General features: G+C 34.6%; 1 protein-coding gene across 2 annotated transcripts in view; it reads right to left on the reverse strand.

The window, feature by feature from the left end:
* LOC109080057 (fibrinogen C domain-containing protein 1-like) overlaps positions 1 to 12819 on the reverse strand; it is a 75407-nt gene that overhangs the window by 22230 nt on the left and 40358 nt on the right. For both annotated transcript variants that reach the window (XM_042724243.1, XM_042724242.1), the window contains exon 5: positions 1579 to 1675. In XM_042724243.1, coding sequence (XP_042580177.1) covers positions 1579 to 1675 — 97 coding nt within the window. The remainder of the gene's footprint in view (positions 1 to 1578; positions 1676 to 12819) is intronic.

Consider the following 12819-nt stretch of genomic DNA (forward strand, 5'->3'; position numbering starts at 1 on the left):
TAAAATCAGTAAATCAATATGAGTCATCTTCTTAAATATTGGCAGACCTGTACTTTTGAGCTCAAGCAGTTTTCTACTTTGGCACAGATTGCAGCCCTAGACTGAAATGGAAGGGGAAGCTCTATTTTTCAAAATTCAACCACTGTACATCATAAAACTAGCCCTATTTCACCCAACAAGAGCAGCCTCTGCCATCACCACAACTCCCATAAGCCTTCGGTGGATGTAATGACATGGAGGATCAAGGATAAGGAAGAAAAATTGAGTCATGAGGGAATTTGACTGGTTAAAAGGAACACGATGTAAGCTTTATCTAAATCTCAAGGGTAAACAATGTCGATGAGTGAGAGAAGCTTTACACGGCCACTATGGACACTATAATATGGCTTGCTACTCTTGTCCTTCTCTCAGCCTATGGGGAATAAGCAGAACAGGACACTATAGAAACTGCAATAACTGCCATCTGCAATGCAGCTAACAAAGATTTTGTGCAGAGAAACAAGGTCTGTAAGTTCACACTTGACTTAACCAAACTGTATGTCTCTTTGATGATAATCTACTTAACACAATGAGAATCTATTTCCATGTATAAGTATGCCCTGGAGCGCAAGTGCCTCTCTTGGCCACACCAGCAGAGGAGGGGTGGCAGCATTAGAAACAACTGTATCTTCATCCACGTTCCCATGGGCCTGACTGATGCCACATCCATCTGTCATCCTGCATCCGTTGCACCAATTTATGACCTCACACACTGTGTGTGTGAAAGAGAGTTGCAACCTTTATATTCCCTGTACATCCTCACTCTCTCTCTCTGTATCTCCGCAGAGAACAACAAGCCAGTCGCCACTGCTCATCTCATTAAGTGAACAGAGGAACGAAAACACTCACGCAGACCAACACACACAATAATGATTCTAGTTTAAACCTCTCTGCAGGTTAAGAGCTTGATTATAGCGCTTTGGCTGTCAAAAGCCATTTTGGCTCGCAAAAATGGTAAACACGGCAATTTGGGCTTTCTTGTTGATTTGATTCCCACTTGCTACATGGAGTGGAAGAAAAGCAGAGGGAACGAGTTGCTGCTGCACATCCACTGATCATGTGGAGATGAACGTTTAGCGCTCTAGTTCAGTGATTTTCAGTTTCTACGTTGGACCAACAAATAAATGCATTTAAGGGATGATGCACAATCTGTCGTTTTAGCAAAATTAACCCTGACAGATCTGTGATGTGTACTGCTGACTGTAAGACTCTCTGCAGGTCTAAAAGGTTTGAAGGATGCACCATTCCGAAATTACTTTCCTAATTTGAAATGAGTTAGTAAACTGAATAAATAATTGCAATATGCAAAAAGGTACAAATAAAAATTTAATAAAAAATAAAAAATATATAAAATCAATCTCTGTCAAGACAAGAATGTAGACAAATGTGTAGAAACACCTAGGAAAGGATATAATTGTCTGGCTGTCTGTGGTTGAGAGGGAGCACAGGTGTTGGCAGCTTTTTACACGGGTAATTTTAAAAATCACAGTTTATGCTTACAGGCTTCCTCTCTGTCACAAACACAAACACACAACTTACCAAGCCAGTACTCTCCGGTGATTTTGCCAAATCCTTCCCTGTAGGAGTCCCACTCCCTGAAGAAGTTCACAGACCCATCCTCCCTCCGCTGGATTACCTGACAAAAAGCAGAAACAGAATATTGATTAACCACATATTTGTGTCAAAACCTTGGGTTGCATGATAGTGGATATTAAGTTGTTTTTTTTTGTTGTTGTTGTTGTTGTTGTTGTTGTTGTTCAATGAATTAACGTCTGAAAACAGGAAAATGTAATGCTGTGTTCTGCTGTATAGCTTGATTCACACAATAATTGTTTCACATTAGGACATGAGAGATTTTCAGAATTTACAGGGGTTAGTCTGTGATTTTATTGTCATCCGATTTCAGAATGTCTGTTTTTTTTGACAAACACCAAGGTCATGTGGTCCTAATCCACATCTCTGAGTTTACAAGAAGACATCAATTCAAAATTCAGTTTTTAAATGCTTTTTGACCACTAATGAACACGGTAGGGTAACTGTTGCACTTCACTGTAATTTGAATGCATATTTATTGATTTAAAAACTGAAATGCTGGAAAGTATTTACAAGAACAATATTTCAGAACTTGTGGAAGCTAGTGGAAGCTGTTAAGAACAAAAAAATAATGAGAAGAATAGTACATAAACATTTGAAATGTTTCATTATTATGGCAGCTACAGGTATGCAATACAATTTTAAAATATGTATTATATAGGCCTACAGTTACATACATACAGGTTCGAAGGATCACAGAACTTGCTTCTCCACTGTGAATAAATCACCATTTGAATCCATAAGTTTTATTACTGAGGTGCCATGCAATTTATTTTTTTACGTATGTTCACATGATAAACAATTACCATCCGAATAGGGGTTATGATGCATGTGTGTGAGCTCATGTGCTTTTGAAAAAAGTAGACCTACTGTATGATTTTAGGGCTCTTCCTCAGAGTAACTCCATGAAAAGTGTAAATGACTAAACTCTCTCAGCAGAGACTGATATGAGACCTGAACAAACACAATGATGGAAGAGCTCAGCATTGTGATCTGAAGGATAATATCATTTAATGGAGTATGATTTCTTGAAGTATGACATCTTGAGCTAGTCAAGACTGACTCAAAAGAGTAGAACTTACAGAGCTCGTAATCTATTTGCGTATAGACAGACAGTTACATACTATACTAATTTTTTTTAATTTTTTTTTTTACAATTTTTAATCTATATAACCTGTTTGTGTCACTTTGAAAAAAAAAAAATAGAACAGGAATGTCAGAATGTCTCAGTAACTGGCCTGTCTCCCTTTTTCCTTAAATGACAGGTGCAATTGAACTATATGAACTCACAAATTCATGTAAAAATCATGAAGTAAACTAAAAACAGCAACTTTAAATGTTAAATCGACATCTTATATTGGAACAAAGCAATCCAGGTTGTTGCAGGATAAAAACATGCCAGTATACAACAAGCAAAGAAGGAGGACAGTTGATTTAGAGTTCAACTTTATGCAAGAAGGACATTAAAGACAATGCGTCTTAATAAAGCACAATAGTGGACGTGCACAGAATAAAAGAGTTCAAATGTGCCAGCCCATAATGAGTCTGTCAAAATCGCTGACACTGGCTTTGATTGTGGCTGTGTGAGATTTTATGTGTGTGTATGTGTTTTTTTATGGCACAGAAGGGCATTCGGTGCAATATGGTAATCAGAAACAACACTCAGGGGTCTGTGTTTGTTCTTCTGCGTTATCTGTAATCCCTCCGGGTAATTGACATGTTTGCAAAACTGATAATTACTTTAATTTGATTGATGTTTGAAGTAGTTTTAAGCCTTTTACCAACTAATTTGCAGTGTACTCTGCATTAATTACTCTGTAAAATCTAGAAAACAGATTCTTTGGATTCTAAGTTATGTCAAATATAGATGCAAAGGGTAACTACATCACTGAATGTCTGTTTATGTAAAACACAATCATAGTAAAATCAAATGCATGATCAGTTGAATTCATAAGCAGGTGGATTTTTTTTTTTTTTTTTTCTGTTGAAATTCAGAAAGAGAAGTGAGACGGGGAGGGAAAGGGGTCGATCCAGTACAGGATGACAGCTGTCAGTCATCTTAAAGGTTTTGCTCTCTCCTGCATCACTCCTGCCCTGTAGCTGCCCTAGAGGCTCCTGGGAGATCAACCCTGCCTGCACAGAACTGAGGTAGACACAACTGTCAAGGTTGAAATTACACATGCATCCACACACACATACAATCATGCCTGGGTATTATCTTGCCTTTTTTCCACAGATTTAAGGCAGGCAAGTAGTGAAGGTCAAAGGGGCATTGACCATCACTGTCTAACAACAGTGTCAGCAGAGTCAGAGAAATCAGACAGAGCGAGAGAGATAGTATTAAAGGTGAAATCAGAATCGGTCCACCCCTTTCTCACTGTCCCTGTCACATAACAGCTTTCAGGAATGAAGCAATATCTTTCCAACAAATGCAGGTAAAGAGAGAGAGAGAGAGAGAGAGAGAGAGAGAGAGAGAGAGAGAGAGAGAGAGAGAGAGAAAAAGCCTTTTATTTGGAATGTTACACCTTTACTTAAAATGTTTGTGGCTAGTTTCCCTTATTTTTAAAGGGATAGATAAAAAAAAAAACTATGGAACTATATATATATATATATAATTAAAAAAAGTTTCAGTTGTTTTTGTCTATACAGAAAAATCAAAAGAAATCAAAACTTTCAAGCTCCAAAAAAAAAAAAAAAAAAAAAAAAAAAGATATAAAGTTAAAATTAATTCCAAAAGGCTTGAGTGGTATATTGGTATAAAATCTTCTACAGCGACACAATCACTTTGAATATGAACAGGTCAAAATGCAAGTCATAATGTAATTCACTCTCAGCGTCAAATTAAACAATGACCAATGCACAGATACATAAACTTTATAAAATATGGCTACATTAACCTCAAATGTCACCATGCTTAATCATGTGAAGTGAGAAAAGATGTTTGCCATTACTTTGGGGTTTGTGTTGCCATATTTTATGTTTAGTCTATATAAATTTCATTCTGTTCATCATGAAGAATGCACCAGTTAGGTCATATGAATTACTTTTTATCCTTTTTGGAGCTTGAAAGATTTGTTAAATGTAGGACCATAAAAATGAACGTAATTTCGCACATCGCTATTAATAATAATTCACTTTACACATATGATGTAAATGTTAGTTTGTAGTCTCTATCTATTATTAAGGTGGGAAAAAAGTCAGAGGATGGCTCAATGAGCTGTTTCATGTCATTCACACGATTAAAAGGCTTGATGTCACCTCATATAATATTAGTCTCTCGACACCCTGGTGTTTACAGTAATTGATCCGCAACCCTTACAGTGCAGTGATCTGTGAATCTCGCCCTGTGGTCTTTGTGTCATGACTGTGCTATTTCACCACAAACGACAAACTGCACCCAAAATGTCAGTCGCTGCCGACCAGACTAATTAAAATTCTCTTTTAATTAAAATCCCCACCGAAGGATTATAGCAGCTGAGGGCATTGCTGTGGTGGTGTCTGCTCTGTGTGGTTCTTCAGTACAGAGCGTTTCTGAAATCAATATATTTTTCTTGCACATGATAAAAAAGCAAAAATGATTTGTCCTCACTCAAGGAGGGCTCTGTTGTGTTTGCTTATAGCAGGTCAGTTCCTGAAGTGCTACTTGACATTTGATGTTCCACTTGGGTTTATAGCTTTTACATTCCACAGAGAATAAAAATGAAAAATTAAGCCTGCATTATTAAAGTTCTGACTTTATTCCATTGATTAAATATTCAGAAGACCCAAGTCATGACTTACCGGTTAAAATTATAATTTGTGTAAGGTGAATTATAATTTAGTTTTCATTAATAGCTGTGTCCAATAAAACTTTAGAGAATTTTCCTGGTCTTACATTTAGCCTAGAGATTCACCCGTCTTTAATAAAAATAACTGAAATATGGGCTCTGTTCTTATTGGGCTGTCAGTAAGAGGGAGGAAAAAAAAGTCACTTTTTTTTTTATCAGTTTGAACTATTCGTTCATCTTGAATTCCTCACACTTCCATCTGTCTATGTTACTTATCGTCACAGTTATTGTAGACCAGTAATCAGTCTCACGAATTGCGAGAATCCATCTTACATATTGTATCACTTGCAAATCCTTTGTATTCCTAATACAATATGATTTCAAAACAAAATAACAAAATCAATAATAATAATAATAATAATAATAAAACATTATTTATAACTAAGACTTGTCTGTTAAGGTTAAACCTGTAGATACAATGTTCAAATTTAATACACACTATATATGGACACTTTCTGATACCCAAAAGTAAATAAATCATTCTCAATGTGATGAATAGGTTACCTATATCTCTACTCTTCTAGAAGACCTGTGTGAATTTTAAAAATCAGCTTGAGATTAGTAGGTTACAAATCATTTAAAAAATGTCTCAGAAAAATATTATTCTGACATAATTTGTTTAGCAGATGCCACTTGATTTCATATTTAATCTAATGCAGTGACATTCAAACTTTTAGTATATATATATATATATATATATATATATATATATATATATATATATATATATATATATATATATATATATATATATATATATATATATACATACACACACACACACACACACACACACACACACACAGTATTATTTTATTTTTTTTATTTTTTTTGGAAAAATGTATTCATTTTAAAGTTTAGTGAATCTTATCAGAATGTCCTCTTGAAAACGTGTGTGTAGATTTTCCCTCAAGTTCAAGAGCAAATGGCTAATCAAAAGATAGCACAAGACATTTTGATTTATTGATGTCTCTAACACTGGATTACATACTGATTTCTACAGACTTTGGCCTTCATCAGCCTACTGCCAGCAAGATTACAGATAAAACATATTCAGCACTGCTGCTTCTCTCCCTAGGAGCTGGAGTCTTACAAAGCTTCACTGCAGAGTACTTAAACAAGTGACAAGGAACCCTTGGGTGGCAGCAGAGAAACACAAGACATCTCTATTGCCATTCACTTGCAAAATAAGGAAGATGCATGCACATGGCGGAGGTGTAATAGTGTAGGCAGTTTTTCCCTCTCAGGTCTTGGATGGCTAGTAGTCATTAAGAGATCAATGTGTCTGTCAATCTGTCAATGAGACAGTCAATGCATGTGTCTCCAAACACAGCTTTGTGTGCATTTAACTGCCAGGATAGTGTCAGCTGAAGGAACTTAATAGACAGCTGCTTAAGCTCACACTCCATATGATTGGTTTAAACCTACACTGACTACAACAGAAGCAGCCATGGAACTTGTATTTTAGCCATGGTATTTTATTGCATTAGACAGAAATATCACACCAAGTGGCATTTGGGGGGGAAAAGGATGCTAAAAATATTTGCAGCAAACATCTGACAACCAGAAAATACACAAATACTTTTTAAATGTATGCTTGTGGCAAAAGTGTCAAGTTCAAAGCACCACACATGAAATGAGAACAAGAAACACGTAAAAAAAAAAAAAGGCAATAAAATAAAGGAATAAAATAGATATCATGGCCGCAAATTAAGATTTTCTTCCCACAGCGTATTAATTTGAGGCCACAATTGGTTCTTAATTTTTTTTTTCAAACTGTAGCTATGTTGTACCAATTCATTCCCTAATCTTATAATGATGTCAAATCATATACAACTCCACAAATTAGTACAACATGGCCATTTTTTTACCTAAAAAGAGAGAAATAGTTAAGTCATGGGTCCCCATTTTTAAATTGTAGCCACATTGTCTATTTTTCCTCTAAGCATGTCAAGTGCAGGGCTTACTCAATCAATCAATCAATCAACCAATCAATCAATCAATCAAGAGATTAATGTGGCTAACGGCTGTGAAATAAGCACCCCTTCAGTTCCTGAATTTGAATTACATTTGAACTGAGGCAGCATAGATAATGCAAGATTGCAATTTAAATTTTAATGTGAAGAGGCAGAATTAAAATTAAAAGACAAATAGGTTTGAAATGCCACAGAGTAAGTCAGGAATAAAAGAAAAAGTGCATGATGCCCCTGGCTTGTAATTAGTTGGCCATTATTGCGAAATAATCCCCCTGATCCCCCTGCCGGGGCTTATTTCCAGATGATCACACCTGACCGTACATTATCCCCTACATCACTATAAGTGTGTGGAGACCTCAACACACCAAAACATGAGCGGATAAGCTTAAACCAGCTTTCCGGTTTTCCACACTACGCCGTGATCAGTGTTTAATCTGTGCTTGGCGGTGAGGCTGATTGCATCATGAGGGCAAGATCCCATGCCTACAAGACACTCAAAACAGATGTCTGGTTTTAATCAGGATGGCAGTAGTCATCGCCTCTAACGACTCATGCTATGATGGCGAGAGAGAGATAGATCCAGACGGATACAAAAGGAGAATAAATGAATGCGGCAAGAAAATGATGGCTGTAGAGATACAGCTTAATGTTTCTCTGACATGATCACATTCACAGGGAGGTGTGAGAATGCAGCCGGCAGGGATGGGAACATATGCTGTTTCAGCACACTTATGAAGCTTGGTCTTAAAAGCCACTCTTTTGTTCTCAGCCTGCTTACTCCTTTTGCCTTGTTACTATTCTCCTCTGTTGTCAATTCTTACGTTTATCTGTCTCCCTCTGTTCTCCTTAACCATCTTTCTTTTCCTGCTCTGGACAGGGGAATTACTGGATTAGTATGGAGTGATCAGTTGGGATAGACAGAATCATGTTTGATGTTTAATCTGAAGATTTAGAGACTGTCATTGTCCATCATTACCACGGATATGTCACAGCAAGACAGGGAACGTGTCTGTGAGAGAGAGGCAGTGTACCGGAGCCTGATTCAGTAACACTTTACCGTAAGGTTGTATACATTATCATTAGTTAATGCAATAATTAAAGTGACCTTGATTAATGGTCATTTCTACATATACAAATACATTTGTATACTTTAACAGTAAAATTTTTAGAGGTTAACCTTAAATGGTGCATTATGAACTAACCAGACTATGACTAAAAATAGTAGGCTATATTTATAAATTAACTGTTATAGTTAACATGAAACATCATTTACATTATCAATTATTCCCAATGTTAATTTCTACATATACTAAGATTAAGAAATGCTGTAAATTAATAATAATTAATAATAACAACAATAATAATAATAGTTAACATAAACAGTTCATAATTCAATTTATATATAATGAATTAATAAGCTCTCCACTGATGTATGGTTTGTAAGGATAGGACAATATTTGGCTGAGATACAACTATTTGAAAATCTGGAATCTGAGGGTGCCAAAAAAAAAAAAATCTAAATATTGAGAAAATCAGCTTTAAAGCTCTTAGCAATGCATATTACTAATTAAAAATTAAGTTGTGATATATTTACGGTAGGAAATTTACAAAATATCTTCATGGAACATGATCTTTACTTAATATTCTAAGGATATTTGGCATAAAAGAAAACTCAATAATTTTGACCCATACAATGTATTGTTGGCTATTGCTACAAATATACCCATGCTACTGATGCCTGGTTTTGTGGTCCAGGGACACATGTTTAAAAATTTAACAACATTTAAACTTTGTACATTAAAAAAAAATAAAAAAATAATAATAAAATAAAATAAAAACACCACTGTTAGTTATTTTTTTCATAGTGCTTAATACATTCCCTAATATTTACATACAAAACTTTAATGTAAAATATAATGCTTGATTCTTACTTATGTGTGTACTCCCAAACAGGACAAAATGTTTCATTTAACAGCTTAAACCACACATATACAGTACACTTATCTACCATTAAAGATGGTCATTTCCAAAAGGTCAGGTCTGCACAATCTTTTTCAGTTAAAAATAATACAATAAATCAATGGTCTGACATTTTTCTCCTGCTATGCTTTATTTTCTATGTCCATATGTCTCAATTTCTCTGCGTCTAGAATTCTAACCCATCATTTAATCTCAAAACCTAATTGGATAACATAAATCCTACACTGCATAGCATGCTACCAAAATGGAGGCTTACTTTATCCAATCTACAAACCTGTGGCACAGACTTCATCCTACAAAGAAAAACACACATTTGGAAATGTACAACCGGGCTATGAAACATGAATGAGCAATAAGAAACAGTCAGACATTGGAAACCATTTTTTTTTCCAGAAAGAGAAGAAAAACAAGTTGCCCCCTCCCCACCCAGTTAGATTGAGTTTCAATCTAAAACTTTTACATTTCAGGTCTTAGTGCTTTTTTAATATTTCAGAGAGGAGTTGTGGGTACTTTTGATAAAAGCACCATTTGATAATGCCGGATCACGTAGCACTCTAATAGATCTGCTCCCATAAATTATTTATAGAGTGCTCATTTTTAGTCCACTCCTTTTAGCAGATAAAATAATAATAGTGGAATACATTATCTCAGGGCAGAGTGGGGGTCAGGAACGGAATACAGAATATCGCCACCACAGGTGATAATGTGTGTGAGCTTGTGTGGTTTTTTTTGCATGCATGAATGCATAGATGTGTGCTTGCACGTGTGTATGAGAGAATGGGTAACAGAGGGGGAACGAAACAGTCACACAGAATGAGCCTGTAATGCATGATCAAGTCAAAATAGAAGATGTGAAACATCTTTCTTGAATGACACTTCTATTCTGTGTGTATACAGTAGCCATGTAATTGGACTTACCAATTAAAAAAAACAACTCTGTTTGGTTTTACCCAAAGAAATGGGTACCTTTTTACCTGCATCTCCGCTCCTTTTCTCTCTCTGTTTAGCATTAATGCTGAGGAAATAAGTGTCATTCCTATTTATAGGAGCTCACGGTGTCAGGCAAAAAGAAGTGTTCTCTCTTTTCTGTCATGCTCCCTGCCGAAATGGAAACAAGAGGCAACAAAAGGACGAGGGCAGGCAATGCGTAGTAAAGAACGAGAGGATTGAGAGCTCTCATTTTGATATTAAAGCAAAGCTGTAGGTCATGGCACAGGCTCAAAGTGGCTCAGTCTATAAATTCTTCCATTTCAATTTCAATTTGTTGTATCGGTGGTACGCTTCACTGTAAGCTACGTCATCTGGACAGTACATGACTTTGCGAACAGATGCAAAGAATTACTAGATGTCCAAAAAAAATGGATCTGAGTGGGTGGAATTCATCCTAAACTCCCTGTGTAGTGACTGTGGATCTGCAGTCTGTAATAGGAAGGCAGTGTGTGTTTTGGAGGGCTGCTTAAGCTTAAAGCGGTGAAAAAGGATGACCCATTTTTGTACTAAACATCACAAATGATAGTACTGGAACAAAAGCAGCAGATCAAGCCCGCAATTATGGCTCATATCTGCATACACACAGTTAACTAGACAAAAGATGTATTCAGAGTAACTGTAAACGAAAGCCGGGAATGGAAATAAAGGTCATTATGAGTTGAGAGACCCAAGTAAAAAAAAAAAAATAGGCTACTTAAATGTATTTGAAATATATTTATTTTGTGCTAAGTATACTGCAAATTTATTTTACATATTTATGTTTAAAAAAATAAAAATAAATAAAAAATACCCTGCAATTGCACTTTTGGTATACTAAACTGGTAAACTTAAAGTGTGCTAAATTGGAATAATTTTATGCTTAATGCACTTTAATTGTGTGGAAGTAGTGCTGAGGAAGTAGTATACTTCAGGTACACTTTAAATATCTTGCATTTAATGACTGATATTACAGAGACACCATGCAATCCTTATTAATTGTGATTAATTTTAGGCATAGTATTAAGAAATGTGCATTGTGCAATAAAGAAATAGGCCTACTCCAAATAAAGTTTAATTATCATTTTTAAATCAGTAAGTCTTTTGATATGTCAATAAATATGTCAATAGATTTGAAGTATACTTAGTATGAAATAAATGTATTTTAAATACATTTTGACATATACTTTTTTTATACTAGAGGAACACAATCTTAGTTCATACATAAATTAATTTATTTTCAGGTTCTAGGTTTTTGTGAGAGCACATTAAGATTTTTTTTTTTTTTTCAAATGTCACATTATTGCATACATATTTTTCTGTTGTTAACAATTTTAAGAAATTCATTAATTTGGTTTGGACCATTATTTTAAAGCCATCTTCAATATCAAAACTAATTCATTACTTCCTTTTAAACTTTTAAAGCATTTTATAAATATATATATATATATATATATATATATATATATATATATATATATATATATATATATATAATATATATATATATATATATATATATATATATATATCAGGGCTCCAGACTAACATTTGAGTTCTACAGATGGTGGCGCCAGGAGCAGATTTGGTAGCGCTTGGGGGTGGTGTGTGGTGGTATTCAAAATAAAGATGATTTAATCATAAAATGACTATTGTTTTGCATTAATAACTGCAGTTACTAATAACATTTCATGTTTATTTCTTGTTTATTGTTTATACAGATTTGACAGTAAAACGCTAAGCTTGAGTTAAGATGCATACAAAATGTACTTTTATTAACAACAGTAACAGGTGCAAAATCTACTTTTTATGTACATAAAAATGTATATATTCCACTCTTATTAAATGTATCATTTAGCATATGTAACTGACCAACTTCAGTGATTATGTGTGATTTAGTAGCAAATTGAAGAAAAGTTTATGACTTTTCTTACTTCACAAAAAAGTGTATAATTCTGACAAAATCTGATTTCTTGATGATTTTATATTTTATAATAGTGATTTTATAATTTCAAAATATAGGAAAAAGCATAAATGAATGACTAATAAGCCAATAAGTGCTGCTATGCTGCTGTCTACTGGTTACGTTTGTGATTTGATATATATTTTTTTACATTTTACATAAGTGTTTGTTTACCACAAAGTATATTTTGTTCATCCCATTAAAAATAACAATTCAAACTGGATCATTTTAGAGCTTAAAGTGCTGGAAACAGTTGTGTGAAATGCTTGAAAGTCACTGAAAAGTGCTTGAATTTCTCTCTCAAAAGGTACAAACCCTAAAATGAATTATGTAATACATTTGACTATTTCTACCACAACACCATGGTTACAGTTAAAATTATCGCTTCTGGTTTCCTGACATATGTCAGCGCTGTTTATAACAGAGATTTCTGTGCAGAATTTGAATGCTTCTCAGTAAATCTCGCAGCAACCTT

Source organism: Cyprinus carpio, chromosome B5 (assembly GCF_018340385.1).
Source record: "Cyprinus carpio isolate SPL01 chromosome B5, ASM1834038v1, whole genome shotgun sequence".
NCBI classification, from domain to species: Eukaryota; Metazoa; Chordata; class Actinopteri; order Cypriniformes; family Cyprinidae; genus Cyprinus; species Cyprinus carpio.